At 41.3% G+C, this 20,558-nt stretch overlaps 1 protein-coding gene across 37 annotated transcripts in view; it reads right to left on the bottom strand.

Moving 5' to 3' along the window:
- Positions 1-20,558, bottom strand: part of ANK2 (ankyrin 2) — a 254,369-nt gene that overhangs the window by 119,127 nt on the left and 114,684 nt on the right. For 12 of the 37 annotated variants that reach the window (XM_030947226.1, XM_030947221.1, XM_030947217.1 and 9 more), the window contains exon 1: positions 10,510-10,834. The exons of 10 other annotated variants lie outside the window; for them this stretch is intronic. In XM_030947226.1, the coding sequence (XP_030803086.1) occupies positions 10,510-10,644 (135 nt within the window). In that variant the 5' untranslated portion in view covers positions 10,645-10,834. Of the gene's footprint in view, positions 1-10,509; positions 10,848-20,558 lie in introns of those variants that run through there. 15 more of the 37 variants (XM_030947239.1, XM_030947253.1, XM_030947238.1 and 12 more) reach the window with 6 other exon arrangements.

Consider the following 20,558-nt stretch of genomic DNA (forward strand, 5'->3'; position numbering starts at 1 on the left):
CATTAACTTCTTGTCTACACAAAGAGTATTTCAGCAGTCCATATGCTTCATATATAAATTCCCATACAAGTACAAGAGACTGGCCACAAAGCATTGAAAATATTCTGCAACATGTTACAAGGATTAGAAGACTTAGAAATTGAGAATACTCAGATCTAGTTTCCTTCCCAGTTGGCCAAATCTAATTTTCCAACAGGTTGTTATTAGTTTGTCCTTTGTCCTATTCTTTTAATGCTTTTAAAAAGCATTTTTGTCAGCACTACTGTCTCAAACATTTATTCACTTTAGCACACTTCAAATTCAAATGCATTTTGACAAAATCCCCCCAGTAAACAACAGCAGAAGTTTCCTGTAGTCTTATCATGTCAGAGAAGACAATGAATCTGGATCTGTCAGCTTTTCCAATGGATTCCGTAAATTTCTTGAAATATCTTGTTACACAGCCCCTCACAGTCTTCAGAGCTCCTCATGGCCCCTCAAGGTCCCTCATGGCCTCCAGAACCACTTGCAGCCCCTCACAAATCCCTCAAAGCCCCTCATGTCCCCTCAGAATCCCTCACGGTCCATCATGGCCCTTTAAGAGCCTCCTGAAGTCCCTCTGAGACCCTCACAGTCCCTTTAGAGCCCCTCAGAACCCTTCACAGCACTTTAGACCCGTCACAGTCCATCACAGCCCCTCATGGCCCTTTAGAAGCCATTATGGCCCCTCCAAACCCCTCACAGTCCACCACTGCCCTTTAGAGCATCCCAAAGTCCCTCAGAGACCCTCATGGCCCTTCAGAGCCCCTCACAGCCCCTTTAGAGCCCCTCAGTACCCCTCAAAGCACTTTAGAGCCCCTCAAAGTCCATCACAGCCCTTTAGTGCCTCTCAAAGTCCATCACAGCCCCTCATGGACCCTCACAGCCCTTTGGAACCCCTCACAGCCCTTCGGAGCCCCTCATGGACCCCCCCAGAGCCTCAGAACCCCTCACAGTCCGTCACAGCTCTTTAGAACCCCTAAAAGTCTCTCAGAGCCCCTCATGGCACTTTAGAACCCCTCATGATCCCTCACAACTCCTCACTGCCCCTCAGAATCCCTCATGGCCCCTTACAGCGCCTCACAGTCCATCATGGCCCTTTAGAGCTTCTCAAAGTCCCTCAGAGCCCCTCACAGTCCCTTTAGAGCCCCTCAGAACCCCTCACAGAGCTTTAGATCCCTCACAGTCTCTCAGAGCCCCTCAGAACTCCTCACTGCCCCTCATAATCTCTCATGGCCCCTTCGAGTCTCTCACAGCCCCTCACAGATCCTCAGAACACCTCACAGTCCATCATGGGCCTTTAGAGCATCTTAAAGTTCCTCAGAGACCTCACAATCCCTTAGAGCCCCTCACAGTCTCTTTAGAGCCTCTCAGAACGCCTCACAGTCCATCACAGCCCCTCATGGCCCTTTAGAACCCCTCATGGCCCTTTAGAACCCCTCATGGCCCACCAGAATCCCTCACGGTCCCTCTGAGCCCCTCACAGCCCCTCAGAGATCCTCAGAGCCCCTCACAGTCCTTTTAAAGCCTCTTAAAGTCTGTCAGAGACCCTCATGGCCCCTCAGAGCCCCTCACGGCCCTTTAGAACCCTCTCATGGCCCCTCACAGCTCTCACTGCCCCATAGCCCCTTCACAGTCCCTCATAGGGTTTCTCACTGAAACCACCATATCCATCTTTATAGTTCAGTGACTGGTGAAGAAAAGCTGTCAACAAATTGTCATTTGAAGGCACTTCCTTTACAAGAAAGAAGACAAAAACACAGATCCATAGTCCCATGAACCATATGGTATTTATCACATCCCCTCTTCCTAAGCACATACCCCCGAGCGGTTTTCTTGAGAGTTTTACACAGTTTTACAAGCAGATCATGCTTGAAAGCAAACACTCTGCCAGTGGGGAAAGGAAAGGTTTACAGGAGAAGAGCTCACCTTAAGCAGCAGCAACATGTGAGCACGAGAACATGAGTGCCCTGTAATTTGGGAAGCCCCAAAGCCAACATGTTAATGTGCAAAGTCCCAGCTGGCAGCTCTGCCCTCCACCCTCAGCCCAGGCAGCCAGAATAAGGTTCATGCTGTGTACATGCAGGCCCTAAGGTCAGTCAAATCAACACATTATAAACATGATATAAGAATATGGTGTGAGGGATTAGAAAATACTGAGATGGTATTTTATAGTATGGGTTGAAATCACCACCTGTGGATTTAACCAGCTTTTTCTAATGCACTGCTCTCAATACATACACAGTGACAGAGCATGACAAGTCCTCACTAACTACTTTTTTAAAAAGACATTGTGTTTGCAATGCAATTCTAGTACACAATATAGATACGAAGGCAAATTTATATTAGATAACATAAGAAATTGTTCCCTGTTAGGGTGGTGAGGCCCTGGCACATGTTGCCTGGAGAAGCTGTGCCTGCCCCATTCCTGGAAATGTGCAAAGCCAGTTGGACAGGGCTTGGAGCAACCTGGGACAGTGGAAGGTGTCCCTGCCTGTGACATGAAGTGGAACTAGATGACACTAAAGCTGCATTCCTAAACCTATGACTTTTGGGAATATTTGGTTTTATTGGACCTTGTAGAAGTCTCCTATCTTTTAACTTTTCCTATGAACTTTTGACTGAGGATAGGTAATTCCAGCTATAAATAAGAATTGTCAGATCACTAGGAACAAATAAACTGCAATGTGAAAGACATCAATATAAGTACACTCATAGCATGGACACAAACATTTCTTTATAACTACCTAGCTGTCAGATATTGCATAAGGAAATACAAGAAATGATCAAGTGACTATATGAATATATGATTGTGGATTATCCCTCTTTCTTGCTTATTACATTGCTGCAATTTAACCTGAATTCAAAACACATATTTCAGGGAATCTCAGCAAATAAATCATATATGGAAATAAATATTTGAATCAAATAGAGCTTCCCTTCTGGTTCCTCTGTCCCCACTCCAGCTGCCCTTCTTATTGCATTATGTACCACATCACTTATTGCACACAGATTGTTTCTCAAAGACATTTTAGAGAGAAGTGCAAAAATAAATCCTGAAATCATATGCTGTACCAAATCCATAAAATATTCAAATTTGCTAGTGAAAAACAGCTTCGTGCATAAGAAGGAAAGACTGGGGGAGTAGAAGGCTTCAGTTTTCAAAGGATAGCTTTCATCATAACATTATCCAACAAATATGTGTTTTAAATTTTGTCTGTAGAAAAACTATTCCTGCAGGTTGGATTTGGGTTTTCTCCCCTCCAAGTAAGTCGAATGACCCCAGTCAGTCCAAAATCAGAAACATCTCTGTGAGAGAACACAGTCCAGCACTACGGGCCTCTGAACATTTCTCATCTACTAAATACAGTTTGTTAATGGAATGCTGGCAAAAAGATAATTCAAAACTCAAGCCCAATGTCCAAATAGGTTAAATTAGGGTGTATTGTTTGTATATTACAATGTGTATCTGAGTGTCAATAACCCTTTCTGTCTTACATTTCAAGCATGGTCTTGGGAATGCACTGCTTTGATTTTATGGAGAAAAATTTACTCAGCTGTAACTTTTGAAGGTATTGTCCCTGATCAGGACATGAGGAAAATCTGCTTTACATAAATCAAAAAACTCAAATTGTTATTGGTTAAAAAACCTTCGATGTTCAAGTGAATCCTGTGCTATCACTGCAGGTAAAGCCAGCGTTAAGCCACAATTAATCAATATGGCAGGGGTAGGTGACAGCGTTAATGCCATTTAAAAACTCCAGAGTTGTGAGGCACTGTTTGTACAACAGCTGTTTCTATAATTAGCAAAATACTGATAGCTTGTGAACTCTTCCTCATTAAGAAGCTCCTAACTGACTGCTGGCTCATCATGTTAGTATATCCAGGGAATGCCTGGAGTTGAGAATTCAGCTCATGGCAGAAGGAAAGTTGCACCTTCTAAACTCAAATTTTCATGGTTTCTTGATGCTATTCAGTACTTAAAGATGCAAATGGAAAAATAACAGGTATGCGAGCACATTTCTTTTTTTTATTCCCTCCTTTCTAATGTGTCAGTTTAAGCTCCCATCCTTGAGACAACCACTAAATTTTGTCCCAGTTGGCTTGGCTATTCTCTGATTTCAGGAACCATCTGTTCCAACCAGCCATCATTTAATTGGGTGCAACTCTAAAAGTGGCACAGGCCAGGTGTTACCGTTACCCAACTCACTCCTCACATACAGATTTTTGCCCATTAAGGAATCTTCCTCCATACCAGCATTCAGATGCAAACGATGGGAATTCAAATAAAATGTTTTTCCTCATGGAATACTTTCTGTAAAACTTGCCAGCAAGTTTATCAGTGACTCACATTTTATCTACCGTAACTGATTTTTTTTTTTATTCAGCTGAAGGTGCTGCTGATCTCCAAAGGGCATCACACTAGAATATGGAGCAGTGACTGCAAAGAGGCAAAGGGTTTCTTATATGTTTCGCTTTTAATTAAACCCCCAGAGCAGAGTCTGAGCCTGCAGTTCTGATATACATGCCATAATGAGAGCTAAATATTCCACTTGCAACGGCACAGGCTCAGTAATCTAACACTGATAAATGGCTTAAATGAGATAATAACAGCTATAATGGACACGTATTTTCCCAGCCCTTAATGGAATAACATTCATCTTCTGAAAGAAAAGAAATACAGCAGTGCTTTGCTTTCAAAGCCACTTCCTTTGCCCATAAAAATGTATGTTTTCATTATATTAATTTACTGGGAGTGATGAAGGAAGACAGATTAAATCACAGATCCTAAAGAAATTTCAGTGTCTAAATTCCTGGATAAACAATGGGCCAAATTTTCTTATTTCAATATGAAAACAAGAATTTTTATCACTCAGCTTTTCCCATTCAACCATGTACAGGCATTTCAGATCAGATTCATCCTGCTGTGTACCTTTGTTTGTATGGATTTTTTTCATGAATAGTTGAACTGAAAATCCCACAATTCTAAAATAGTAGCTTTCACTGAACAAACATCATGTTCTCATAATCTAGAGCAAGTTCTTATCCAGGAAAAAGACACAACTGGCCTTACAATAAACTAATATTTGTTAAGAAGAATCCCAGGATTTGTGAGATGTGAAGAGGAAGATAAGATTTCAGAGGTATGAGATCTCTAATAAATTAAATATTCTCTGCCAAGATGGAGCTAATAGCATCTAGTAATTAATTATTTTAAAATGTCAAAGGTCTGTCTCCCAATGTTGATACTGATGGTTATAAATCAGAAAAATAAAAATATTCTTTAAATCATATGTTATGAACCTGAATAATTTAAGGTGCTTGGACTACTTAGGCAAATTAATTGTAGAACATCATGAAGGATATGGAAAAGCTGGCACTGTTGCCACATTTTCTGGCACTGAGCTGGAGCTGTGGCTGGAGTTGCCCTCACCACACTGTTGCAGACATTGTGGATGTGACCCCACACTTTGCCATGAAAATCGTGGATATTTTCAGCAAAAAATATTTTGTAATTACAAGTGGGTGAAATAGGTACAAGAAGAAAACACTTTTGTGCTATACACTACAAATGGTCCAGGATTCAAACAATCCTTGATTTCAAATCAAAACATTTTTAAACACAGAAAATTATTCCCTGACCCAGAAACCTGGGATGGCATTGACCAGATTCCTTCCAGTATAGGCTGCGTTCCTCAGAATGAATATTGCCTCATTAGCTCTGCTAAGGGATGTGTGGGAGCCCAAATCACGCATTGCCAGAGCAGGTGGGAAGGGTAATGCTGTTTGCATTTATTATACATCTTGGTAAAAGCTTTCTTGTGTCAGACAAAGAGGCTGCAACCCAAAGGAGACACTGCATAGAGCAAGATTCAAGATTTAGAGTGTTCTCAAAAAATTGCTCTCATTAGTATGACTGGAGATGGAAAGAACTATGGCAAAAAAAGAAGCTGAGAAAATAAACTAGGTTAAGTGATTTATGATTTATGCACATTATAAATAAAAAATGTATTACAAGTCCAGCATATATATATTAATCAACTTCCGGTGGCTTCAAGATTTGCATAAAACAGTTCTGTGGCAGTTTCATATCTTTTTATGACTGTTCCAGAAAGCTGCATTTGAAATTTGAGAAAATTTTTATTGCTACTACACAATCCCAACAAACATATATTTGAGCAACATAAGGAGGGGGAGGAAACTGCCCAGGTAACCTGGGTTGAACACCAGTTCCTGCTCCAAGATTGTTCTAAACAGACACAACAGAACAATCGGTAATGCTGATAGACACTTCTAATTTTTACTAGTGGAAAAGCCAGGCTTCAGCTATTCCATCTCTTGTTATTGATAGGAAAATTCTCAATTATTCATAGGGAATTACTTTAATTTTAGGCTGCTTGTTAAATTTTGACACCTTTGACTCTCTTGCCAAATCTGTGAAATTCCAGAGCTTGCAGGATACCATCCAGCCACTCTTTTCTCTCTGCTGGAATGCACAAACACCTGATCAATTTGGCTTTGTTTTTAACCAGGAAAAGAATAAAGGGATATTTTGGAAAACCACTTTAAACTATGCTTAATTTTTACCACATCTTTAAGTCTAATTGATCTCAAACTAAACAGATTTAAGTTATTTACTAAAGAGAGGGTTTAAATACACACTTAACCTTGTTCCTGAATTTGGGCCAACATTGGCAAATACAGTAGCAACAGAAGAGGAAGAGAAAACTAATGTAAATCACCCCTTCCTCAAGCCAAGAAGCAAATGCCTTCTATAAATCTTTTATGATCCTTAGCTGCCTCAGACTTCTGTAGGAGTCCTCCCACTCCATTCATTAACTTGCCATACTGGCCTGGCTGCTGATTGTATTGTGTCAATGAAGGATTTGTGAGAACTGAGGCAAAACTGCATAGCTTTCTATGGAAAAGAATGGAATAAAAGTCTTTTTCCCAGCTGCATGTCCCTTCCAAAGGCAGTACTCGAAATGACAGATGTTATTTTAATCCATGCTGATTTTACAGTAAAAGCAACATCAGTTAGCAGGGTTCTAACAATGGACAGTGCATCAGTACTAGCTGAACTTGAGGCATGTGTAATCCCTGTCCTTCCCCTGGGCTATTCATCTTCTCCAAAACAAACTTTCTGCTATAAATCCCAGCTTGGAAACCATGTGCGGGTGTCTGAATTATCATCGGCACGAGTCTAAAGAACAGACTCTCAAATGTACCTGGGAAACATAATCTTTGCATTTAAAAAAGAATAAAGAGGAAAAAAAAACCACAAACCACCCTGAAAAACAACAAACCTAGCACTTCACAGGATTTGGGCTTTGAGAATCAAAGATTTTCTGGTTTGATTAATCCTAAAAGCTAGAAATCTATTCATTACTCTAAAAAGCAGAAATGTATAATCCTGTTGTTTAGTGGGAACATTTCTTGTGCTGAAATTTGAGACAAAGAGTCATTTAGTCATATCCTGAAATGGTAAGGATTTGGGATGCCTTCAGAAGAGTCCCAGGATTAGTCTTGGTTCTCCTAGTTGACACACGCATTTACTCAAGTCTCTTAAATACTGATATGAAACCAAGATCTCCTCTAGGGGAACTGAATAATATTAAAGCAAAGAAAAATATTTAGGAGCCTCTGGATACCATATATTGAGATGTTGAGGCGCTGGTAACAACTGTAGAATTTGGCAGGCATCTAAATGGTTTCCATGGCAAGTTTCCATTACTGATGATGTTCCTAAACAGAGGTAATAATGCTAGAACACCTCTAGAAAAAATTAGGATGCCGCTCCAAACCTTATCTAGCAGGATAATAACCAGGCTTAACAAAAATCCAGGCTGTAAGTGAAGTTTATGACAGACTGTTGACAGATAATCCTATCACTCTCAATTTTTCATTCCCTATGGCCAAAGTGACATTTCCTAATAAAGAAATGTGTGAATACCATCTGTGCTAAAGGGTCAAACTGCTCTACCCACCCAAACACCATTAACCGATTGCCCATCGATTCAAATGTACTGGTTCTATAAAACAGAAAAAATAATTTCATGCTGCTTTGAGATGGGCTACAATAGCGGTAAATAAATGGTGTTACCACAGTTGCTAATCCAGCAAGACTCATTGCACAGATCTTACTTGGACAGAGAGGTAAAAGGAACACTCAAGCAGTAAATGAAGAACCTTGTAATCCTAGGCCTAGACCTTAAACAACTTAGCTCTGGCCAGAAGAGAGAGGTACCAGTTTCACCTAACTTCACCTGCAGAAAAGCAACAATGATGTTAAAATCCACCTTGCCAAATCCACTGCCTTGAGCAGGGAGGAAAAACTATGAATGCTGCAGTAGGAAAGTGCTGTGCTGAAACTGAGAGAGCAGTCTGTCCCAGGCAATCTGGAATACCTGGTTCTGAAGCAGGAGGTTGCATTTGATTCTTAGGTTAGGCAAGATTAGATTAGCAAAGCAATTTTGCCATCTGAGTTGGCTGAATATCAGCTGAATTGTTCTGAACCTCGTATCTGCTACAAGGCTCCTGGAATCATCATATTCAGCTTGATGTGGCAACCCTTTTTAATGAGCCAAGACAGAGAGCATGGCTACAGTTACATAAAAGCAGAGGAAATCTATAATAGCTAACAGGGTACTGTGCTGGATACCATATTCCTGTTCAGGGGAAAAAAAATAGATACACAATTTCTCCCTGCAGAACAAAGCTTTACTGACATTTCTAATTTAGAGACACCTCTTCTTCTTTTAACTTTTTTTGTACAGAATCATAAGGATGATAAGAGACTGCAAACATTCTTAGGGAAATACAGGAACTTTCTTTTGTAATCCCCCAAGCACTGTAAATCTGAATCAAGACAGATATTCTAAAGAAACTTGGCCAGTCCCCACCAGGGTCACATAAAGCCAAGATCTTATGATTGAACACATCAAAGGCATTATCAAAGTGCCTGATGTCTGCCTGCTCTGAAAAGCTGCGTAGGCTGAATAAAAAGTATCCAGAAAAATAAAAAGGAAAAGAAGCCTCAAAGATCACATGCTGCTCACTCCTGCCTCCTCTGAGGGCTGACCTTATGCCGAAGGGCAGCTCAGAGGCTGGACATGCTGGGAGAACTGTTTCAGTTTGCTTATTTGTGTCACAGGGGCTTCCATACCTTTGCTAACAGCTTCAGGGAGATCCTCTCATGCCCACTGAAACCACCCTCGGCAGTGGAGGCAGATCCATCCTCCCCCACAGCCCAAGGAATCCCACTGGCCCTCCCCCTGACTGCATGTTTGCCATCACAAACACTGGAGATTATTTGTTAATTCAGCCAAAAATTGCTTGGTAGGAGAAAAAAAAAAGTCTGTATCCTAAGAAGTAGGTTACTTTCATGTTTTAGCTTGAAGAAAGTTTTATTTCAGAGGGTTTGGAACTAGATGATCTTTAAGGTTCCTTCCAACCCAAACCATTATGTGATTCTATGAAGAATGGGTCCAGCTGTGTTGTCAGTGAAATACAACGTGAAATTGTTCAGAAAAATCCAGCCAAAAAAATGTGCTACCAGAAATCCAAAACATCATCAAAAGTGTTTTCTGGGGCATGCAAAACTCCTTGTGAGCTGCTGCTGGGAGTGCCTTGGGTCTCCTCTTCCCCTACAAACACTGGAACTCAGCTCACCTGTTCTTCTCTGCTGCACTGCAGAAACTGAGGCATGTGCAAAGCACCAGGTCAGACAGACCAATTCTGGTACACATCAGCTGCAGAGAATGTGAGATTTGGATACACTGACACTGAAGGTTTACTGATCTGCCTATGCTGCCAGAAGTTTTGACACAATATACTTCCATTGCCAATTTTGAAAGAAGTAACCCCTTAATGAATTTCTCAAATAGAATGAGAAATAAAGGGAAAAAGAGAGAAGAGACACTTCATTTGCCATAGATAGTGCAAGCATTCACATCTTAATGATTTTCTTCTGGTTTGCTGCACAAATGCTGACATTAGTGCCATAAGTGTGACCCTTTGCCTGTGCCTGGTCCCACTCCCTGTAACCCTCATCTACATAAGGATCTGTGTGGTTCTGTCTTGATTGCACACAGAAAACAATATGCAGTGGGCAGGCAGCAGCTCAAACGTAAAGTACTGACTTCAAGTTTGGAGAAATATCAATACAGGATCATTCCTAGCAGTTGTGCAAACCAGGATAACATCCATTCATTGCAGGGCTTGTTTCACCCACAGGGTTCTCTCTTCACATACCTCAACCTCCTGGTAGCTGACAATGCTTTGAAGCCACTGCACAGCTCAGCGACAGCTGCTTTTTAATCACAGTCAGGGCAGCAAAGCAAAGCTTCTGCATGGACAAGTTTAACAGACCCCTCAGTACCGCAAGCTATCCAGTAAGGTTGTGAGCAAAGCCATTCTTTGCAAATGCAACATGCACAACCCTGATCTGAATTTTTCCCTGTGATTCCTGTTTTCTTCAGCCAAACTTACCAGGGCTTCAGGCTCTTTGCTTTCTTCACTGTTGTATCCATAATAATCGGGAGTTTTATCCAAGTCCTGTATGTTCCCCTGTGTCCTTAAGCCCTTCTCTGAATGACAAGCCTGGCAAATGGGTGCATTGCCCATATCAGTTCTTCTGCTCCCTCGGAGCAGGGGGACGGCCCTGGCCCCGCAGCGGGTGCCCGGTGCTCCCGGAGTACGGGGGCCCGGCCGGGACGGGGGTCCCGCCTGTGCTCCGCTCCTCGGCCACTGCTCCCGGGCCCCCCGAGCCGAGCCGAGCTCCGCAGAACCCGAAACCCCAGCAACTGCGGGCAGCGCTCGGTGACCATTTCCAATTCAGGCGCTGCCCGGCTATTTTTACACCTACCAGGCCAGCTATGCATGTCAATGGCGTGGGGTGGGCCGGGGGACGGCTCTCCAGCACGGAGCCGGCCGGCCCAGCTAGCAGAGTTAAAGTCCCGCTGGGTGGAATGCCCTGCACACACGGGTTATTGAGTTACCCAGCTGCGTGCCTTTCAATGGTTTGATTTTTTCCCTGCCCTGCTTGGTCTCACTGTGCTTACATAAAGCACCGAATTTCAGAATGTCGCCAATGCCTTCTGAGTTTCTAACTCAAAAATATGATTTATTCAAGTCTATTATTCAACATCTACTTAATATTTACAAACCAAGACAAAGTGGATGAGCACAGATTTCATGACCATTTAATTTCAGTGATTCACACGGTATTTCATGTTGATGTAGCCAATAACTGTGATGAGCTTGCTTTGGATTGATATGTCCCCTGGGTATGATTTCAAATGAGCTCAAATGTATCCAAAAAGGACAATATCTGTTGTTAGATCAGTTTTGCTCTCATCTATGCCATGTTTGGGATTTTTATTGTCAATTTGGTTTAAGGTTGGTGTTAATCTTTTAGAACAGTTATGATTTAAAACCAAGGAAAAATCCCAAACAAACAAACAAACAAACCACCCCAAAGGAAAACAAGAACAATCCCACTTATTACTTATCATGCTTGCACCCATTAGGCTAAAAATAATGCTCAGGATTGCATGTTGGAATCTGCCTCTCATCCAGAAGAGGCTCGGAGCAGAATTAAAAAACACTGACACCACACCACCAAAACCCAAAAAAACAAAAAGGAAAAGATAGTTGAGAATTAATTGGCAGTTTTCAAACATGACCAGCTGGGGGTAGCAGAGGCAGAAGGTACAAAGTGTCTGCAGACACCAAAGCCCTGCAGAATATACCACCCTGCACACCCAAGCCCAGCAGAGTTGGGCATCTATTTGAAAACTTTAGCCCCAAATTCCTCAGAAACAGAGAGATCCTCAAAGAATTGCAACAACCAGCCAACTCTTTTCCCTTTGAGTTTCAATCCATAGCCAGTGCGGCAGCGCACGTCAGCAGGCAGCTCTCCATGGCAGCCAATTGATTCCCACCCAGCTTCCCTCCACAGCAGCACCAGTTATGATCCAAGAGACCCAGCTCCCCTTAGCCCCCCACTATTGATGGGGCTATTCTTTTTGTTAATTATCCTGAGGAGATTTTCTGTAATTGTTCCTTGCTGATGAACGCTCCAGGATGGATCACCTCAGGTGCTGTGATGGATACATGCTGGATAGACACTTGCACAGAATAGTTAAATTGTTGCTTTTGCCCTTTTGACATGTTTGCCAGCACTTGGCAACTGTTCCAGAATGTTTGCACAAGGCTCACTTGCCCATAATTAGCTGGTAATGAGTTCCTTCAGCTCTTCCAAAGCATTACCCCGTGACAATAAAAAGGAGTGTACACACTGCCAGAACTTCTTAATTTAGTTATCAAAATAAAAGGATGGAAGAAGGAGTCCCACCAAATGCTTGACTCAACCAAAGTTCATCTAACCAAGGCTCCAACATAAACTGGAACTACAAATCTCTGGATAGAGCAAGCTATTTAATATGCAAATAACTTACTGGAAAACACAAGGCACCACTCCAGGGGAAAGGGTGGAAAACTTGAGTAACAGGCATTCCTGGGAAATGCTGCTTGTGGAAAGCAACAATCTGTGAAGCCATCACAGGGAGAACAGTGGAGAAGCTTCCTGCCAGAGCCTTTCAACAATATTACTGTTGTTCGTCCAAGTGCCCCAAGACTGTAGGGCAAATTGCTCAGAAAGCAAACATCTTCATGTCCTGCCAGACCCAGGGCATGGTATCCTAACAAAGTGCACGTTGGAGGGAAGCCTGTGTGGGGGAACATGGTGCTGTATCTCTGTATTCCCATGCTCCTTGCTGTCTTGGTAGGGCTGCAAACCCACCCCAGGCAGCAGCAGTGAGGAAACCAAACCCAGAGGCACAGCTGGCAGGCACAGAGCTCACGCCAAAGCAGCTCAGCCCTCCTCAGCAGTGCAAGAGACCTTTTCACAGCACTAACTCCAAACCTCAATTATTCCCTGACCTAGGAAACCTTCAGAAATTGAATTTAAAGTGTCTGTAAGAAAGAGAGCAGAGTATACCATGTATTCAAGAACTGATGCTAAGGCAGGGTTCCTCTTTTCACCCCAAACGGGGAAAACATTCTGCTCTGAGTGTTTCTAAGCCTGCAGCATTTATGATTGTCAGCCTTAGGGCAATACAAACCAATAAAGCCCCCAGCAAACTTTTGGGAATTGCAACTTTCCCAAAGATTCTCATAATAAATGTTGCAATGGCTAGATACTCTCAGTTTGTTACTACTGGCCATCAAAAAAAAAAGCAGTGTGCTACAAACCCACTGCTTTGCAGCGACTTGCAAAATCCCAGCCAAGACCTCAAAGACCAGCAAGTGAGAAGCAGTGAAATCCAAGCTGCAAGCTCATCTCCAGAGGGAAACTTCATTTGATGGGATACCATTCCACAGGCCAGGAATGGCGCAGCTTGAGTACCGTAAGATGAAACAGGACTAAGGTCAGTCGCATACACCCAGGTAGGCAGCAACAGAAGCAAAACTGCTGTGCTGCCAGGATAAATGTTTCTTTATCTTTTTTTTTTTTACCATTACTAGTAAAAGAAAAAAAAAAAAACAGCAAAAATGTAGAGAGAAGAGTTCCAAGTATCAAGGCAAATAACAACTGTTAGCAACATAAATCTTCATTTTATTATTGTTAAATCTCTCTCCAGAGAGCCATTCCCCATGACACTTGTATGGTTAAATATAGTAATTAAAAAAAAAAAAAAAAGAGAGAGAGAGAGAGAGAGAGAGAGAGAGAGAGAAGAGACTGCACTGGGACCTATACGCTTCTAGATCCCCCAAACTTCGAAATGATTTGAAGTCTTTCACTCCTGGGGATTTTTCTATGGGAAGGTCAAGTACAGCACAGCTCACTTGCTTCTAGCAATTATTTTGGGTCAGACCTTGAGCTCATGTAGACAAACTCTGATGAGTCATGACTTGATATCATTTATGTCCACCTTTATGCTTTACAACAATGTCACTGATAAGATCACTATTCCCAAAAATTCAGCCTTTTCTTCCTCTGGTTACAGAGACCACAATAAGCAATTCCCAAAGCCTAAGCAGCCTTTACAAAGGGGCCATTGTCTGCTCCAGAGAACCTAGCAAAAAAAATCCTCTTTGACTTAAATATATTGAGTCCAATCAATTGCAAAAATCTATTTTGTGCCATTTATAGAAGACTTGCTCTGCTTTTGATGGTGAATCATTTGACACATTAAGTCTAATGATCCTCTCTGGACAGCTCTTAATCCAAGTGGCACCATATATATTTTAGCCACTATGAAAAAAAGGAATGAGATAACCTGAGGTTTAATCACTGCAGCTACAGATCCAGAAAAAAATTCTTTCATGGATAGGAAAGTATGAAATAAATACAAAAAGGCACCTGAGCCTCCAGCATTCCACAGATAAAACACAGCCTTTCTTTACAGATACAGGAGCCTTTGGATGACAGGTGTGGCACAAGAAGGCAGAAACAACCCCAGATTTCATAGAGATGCCCTCACAGGCACAGAAGTTTATGTATCACCTATTTTTCTCACAAAAAGTGCAGCCGATATTTATTTTCTCTCTCAGTCTTGGTTCCACCTCATGGGCAATGAAAGACACATGTTAACATGAAACACTGAGTAACACGAGGGAAATCTTACAGGCATTGTTGACTAATCACTAAAAATCAATGCACAGAGAAATATTCAACATTAGCCTGAGGGTAAAGTGTTAAGATGCAGCTCTGGCCCACCCATGCCAACATAGCTATAAAGTAAATTATCACTTCTCATGCCCCAAATAGCTTTTTTGCTCATTTCAACAGAACTAAGGCATTTTTTGAATATTTCATGGTTGTTATATCCTCCTGTGGCACTAAGCTCTAATTGGTGCCCATTTGTATCAGTCTAAATCTAAACAAAATCTCTTGTCCTTTATTAGCTCTGATTTTTCTTCCTTAACACAGATCAGATACTAATTCTGCCTTAACCCATCTTGTAGGATATTGTGAAGCTATCACATTCTGAATTTGGAATATCAAGTAAAGCCTCAATTCTCCAAGAAAATAATTGGATTTTCTCTTCTGAATACATCAGCAGGAGCTCACTGCTGATTCTGAAAAACCCAAGTCTCCTAAGCTCTTGTTGCTGAAATGCAGAGGCTTCTGAAATTCTCACTTCTGTTGGATTTCCTATGAGTTTGACACAACTTTCAAAACTAAATATTGCCTTTTTTAACATAAAATCAGTTTGTGGGGGGACCACCTATTTCATATATAACAGACAGTTTGCCTCATATACATAGGAATACAACGTATAAAGTCTGCCATGTGTTGCATCTTTTCCTTAACTGTAGCTTAACAGAATCAATTAATTCAATGAGGAATGAAATAACAATGTTAAATATGTCATTTTTCCTTTGCTAAAGAGCACATTCTCAGGAATTCTCAAAGAATTACATACTTTTGGTTAGTATTGTGCCCTGACTTTAGCTTTTCCTCACCCATTGTACTAATGGCTGCTGTCATGGTGAATCACTGATGGTAAATGATACAAAGTGGTTCATCACAGGTTCTTAAGTGAAAAGCCAGAGTTCATTTACTTGGTTTCTATTTTATTTTGCACCTTGTGTCTGTTATCTTGGGGTCCATTAAACACATCTCTTAGAAATGAGAGTTACTATAATTCACTTTAGAAAATCATTATATCTTGAATACTTGCTTTAATGACTTGCTCTTGATGGTTAAACTAGAAACATAAAGAGAATATTTGTGCCACTGAAAAGAAACTAAACCTAATGCCCCAATTCCCATACCAATCTGAGTTAATGCACACTGATCTAGGTACAGGTACACACACACTGAATACACCTGTAAGAATGCTTAAAACAACCTGGCCATGCCCAGTGCACCCACATTTAGTCGAAATGCAGCCATAAAACTGCATTTTTTCTATTCTCCAATATTAAATCCATGTTTTATGTGCTCAGCTAATGGCACTGACAGCTACTTGGGAAAACAAAACACAATGCAGCATTCCTGACTCCGAGTCTCTGCCTCTAACAAGGCTCTGGTACAGATGAACACACTCAAGCAAGCTTCAAAGGCTTCATCTGCCCAATTTTTGAAGAAAGAGTGAGTCATGAAAGCAAAAAATTATCTGCTCTATTCGTCACATGTCAACAAACAGTACTTGAAAGCTTGGGTTTGTATCACTCCTGTCTAATATTTTGCCTTTCCCTGCACTGACGGAGTTGCAGTAGATGATAAATAAAAGATTCCAATCTTCCAAAAGCAATTCCCTCTGATCAAAAGGGTTCTAACAGAGTACAATCAAGAATTTTTGTTTCTGTAAGCAAGCAATTTGTGCCTTATAGTGACATACATCATCCAAACGAGGGCCAGAATAGCGTGAAAAACAAATAAGTCTGCTGAGTAAGTGACTGAACTTCATTACCACAGCCACACATGCAGTTCTAAATAGACAATTTGAGATCTTGTGATTGAAAACACACCTTCACATCAGTCATCACCTACTGGAGGCCTGCCACCCTGGGAAAAAACCAAATCACCTCCATAAAGTTGATAGAAGCACCAAAGGTCATTGGGAAAAGCACATAGTTTGTAAACAAATCTGCATCAAATTCTGCTGTAGTTCTGAATAATGAATAAATTAGGAATTGGGAGATTATGACCAACTGACAAAGCAAGTGCTTGGGCACTGTAGTCTCTCAGGATTGTTAAAACCAGCAGTGCCTAAAAATTAGAGAGAGCCAAGAAAGGCACAATGACAAAACTGAGCCATTTATCTGCAGAGAAACCCTAAGAATGCTGTAAAGCTGTCTCCAGCAGCCATTCCTAACTCATGATATTGTGAGATGCACAGTAATGGTGCACAACCTGTGGCTGCTAAACAAGAGGCAAAGTAACCAAGGTTTTAATAACTTCACATTCTTATGAGAAATAAACACATAAGAAAGAGATAATCAAATAAACTTTAGCTTTGTAGATAAAATATTGGAAAATTCAGGGAAGCATGGAACAGAACAACAACTTTCACCAAAAAAAAAAACCTCACAAACTTCTGAAGTCGAAGAGGAAGATCTTCACAGGTTCTCTGCAGTTCTCAGTAGCAGCCGCAGATGGGATTCACACAACAACTGCCCTCAGCGACACAAGCCCAGATTTAAACTGCACTGCAAACAGGAGTTAGCCCTTCTCGGCCTGGTACCTCTGAACTGATAACTAATGAACAACACTCAGCTGGCTTGCCTGGAAGCCATAAGCTGTGGAAAGGAACGTGCTGCATGAACAGATCCACACAGAAAAACTGGTTTCTCTCAAAACCCAACAATGCAATTTTAAGAAAAGCATAATTACATAAGAACCAAAATTAGGTGTGAGTAAGGTCCATTAAAGGAGCTCAGTTAAAATAGACAAAGCAGCAAAAACCCCAAACATACATAAACCCACATATTTACTGCCAGCAAGAAACACAAAAATTTGCTAAATAATCTTGCATTTACTTGCATAAAAAAATTACTGAATAATCTTTCCAAATTTTCAATGGCAAGAAAAGGGCTACAACATTTATTGGAAATTTTATGCTAAATTTTAACTGTAACATTTGATCATTACCAAATACATTATGCTACTGAATTCTCCTATATACCCTACAGTGTCCCAGGCACTGAGAGAGAACCCTTGGCCATGACCGCTCCCCCACCCATCCTTAACAAAGTCCCACGGCTTTCTGCCCAAGACAGGCAGGAGAACTCAAGTAAGCAGCAGAGAATGACATCTCTCAGGACATCCAGCCTCTTCCAGCTGGGAGTACCTTTTCCCATCTGCATTACCTCTTGCCAGCCCCACTCTGTCTCTGCTACAGCTCATTTATTTGGCCTTCATGGCCCCACATCAAAAATTGGCCCTAAGGCAGTGACAAGATGGAAAATAGGTCAGAACCTCTACAAACCACTCCCTTCTTCAACACCTTCTCTCAGTACTGGATTTCCATCTTTCCTCTCTGACAGCATCTTCCCAAGACCAACTGGGACAGAAAAATACAAAATTTCAATTACATGGAATGGAAAATTAATATACTTCCTATTAGGTAATAGGCAAGGTCAGAAATAGATTCCAATTTATCCCAACCTGCCTCCTATTACCCTTCCTTTGTGAGAGCAGCACTTTCTCCTACAACCAGCCTGAGCTGGGAAGTCCCATGGAGTTCTTTAAGTGCTCATCGACAGAAAAAAAATTTCTATACTGCTCCTTAGTCTGTACTACAGTAAATAAATATTTTTTAAAGACAGGGAAGAGGAACTACAATTCCCATCTCATTGGAAGCAACTCCCTATTTTGTAGAATGCAGCACAAAACTTATTCTTTCCTACAGACTTGTAGCTTCAGAACTCAGTCCAGATGATCTTTCAGAAGAACAGCAAGTTGCCTTTCAGAACAACACAAATGCCTTTAAGGCAGTCATATGACAATGCAATCCAACACTGATGAAGTCAAAGAGTACATGCAAATATTTCATCCTGAAATCATGAAGGCAGCCACTGATCAAGCCCCACATCTCATGACTTCATCAGATTACTAAAAATAATGTGAATCACAATGAGTAAAAATAATGGCGGGGTGGGGGGAAGGATTTTGTAAGCTAAACAATAGACAAACTCCCAAGATAAGTAAAAGCACATCTATTAAGCAATGATGCTCTAAAATAAAGCAATTTTGTATAATAAAATACTTGAAGAGGCTACCATTTCCCAGCCCAAAGGAATATTAAGTGAAAGACCTCAAGTCCTATGTGGGAGCTCCAAAAGTCCTGCTGCACTCACAGTGACAAATGAAATTCTTTATTACTGCAGAGATGACTCATTTGTGGGGAGATATCAACACCACAGGGGAAGCAGCTGTCTGATTAAATGAGTATTTGTCTATTCTTATCCATTCTCCATGAGGCTGCTCCAGCACCCACTGAAGTGAGCCTGGCCTTAGCCTTTGGATCACAGTAGGATCAGTTTATCCCAGACCAGGAGGTCCTCCCTCCCTCCCTCACTGCTCCAACTCCCTCCAGCACTAAAGGACTGTCTAGGATGAAAATCCAAGTAAATAAACCCCGTGGCAGGTCTGTCAGCCAGATTCTCTACAAGCCACAGCCTCATTGATCAGCCACAGAATCATGAAGTAATTTAGAATGGACAAGATCCATGTGCTCCCCCAGCACTGCCAAGCCACCACTAACCCATGTTTCCAAGTGCCACATCCACACGTCTTTCAAACCCCTCCAGGGATGGTGACTCCACCATGGCCCTGGCAGTCTGTTCCAGTGTCTGACAACTCCTACATGGCAAAACTTGGACTCTTTCTTGCCTGATCAGCAACCACCACCTGATGCTGCTCTGTCTTTGCACAGCAGGAAAGCACCTATTTTTAATTTTTTAACACTTTCACAAATATCCAAGATAAAGACACTGATGCCCTGAAGCAACACTTAGGAAGATTTTTGTTCATTCTTTGATTCTGTTTTTCACTAACAGGGGTCTCCCACCTCCACAATCTCTGAGGAGGTTAAAGTTCAAGCAAGCTTCTGTATTAATAATCTCAAGGCATTACTCATAGTCCCATATATTAAGTAATGGGAGATTACAGGATAAAATAGACAGCAAAACATATTGCAGATAGTCCTTACAGAACTGAAAGGATCATTGATTGGAACAATCTCAACTGCTACAAATGACTGTCAAAAGTAAAACCAGAGAAGAATATTTAGAACTTCTGTTCAGATGGGCTAGAAGTGCACTAGATGCTCTGCAAGGAAGCATGTTTGCTCTGCAAAAGGCACATGGGCATCTCGAGTTCCAGGTGTTGGGAAAAACCACCTTCATTTTACCCCTCTGCCTTTGCAGATTTCTCTCCAATTCCATTTGGGATTTTCCAGTGCTTTCTGCTTCTCCACTTATTTTAATCATTATTTTTAGAAGGATAATAAATTTATAAATAGTGCCAGAACACCAAGATTCTCCTGGTGCCAACAACAGGGTGATTTGAACAGGACGGGTCACAGAACCTAAGAATTACATAAAGAACATTTTGGACCTCAAGGTACATTTGCGTGACATTATTTCCCACCATACATAATCTGTCCTTCAATCACAGAGCTGTATTACAGAAAGTGCACACATGTTTAAAAATTACATTGGAAAATATAAATCACTAAGATGGTTATGCAATAGGAGGTGAATTATCTCCTGGCTGAAATCATCTGGAAAATAGCCTAAATCTCCTGAAATTATTGGCAAATCTTTCAGGGTTAAGTTATACTAAGAATTAAGGTTATAAGATATAGTGTTATAAAAGCAAGTGCTCCTTTATAACCTTTAATTACAGTTCCCTATCTATAAATTATTCTTCTCCATCTCAAACACCTCTTCCAGAAGGAGGCTGCTTCCTCTCAAGCCTTCTGCTTTTGTATCATTAAGCTTGCACATTGAAGTTGGTTTAAAAAGGATAAAATACTCCTTCCTGTGTTTCACACTTCTGGGCCAATGATCATTATTAC

The sequence above is a fragment of the Camarhynchus parvulus genome, chromosome 4, assembly GCF_901933205.1.
Source record: "Camarhynchus parvulus chromosome 4, STF_HiC, whole genome shotgun sequence".
Lineage (NCBI taxonomy): Eukaryota > Metazoa > Chordata > Aves > Passeriformes > Thraupidae > Camarhynchus > Camarhynchus parvulus.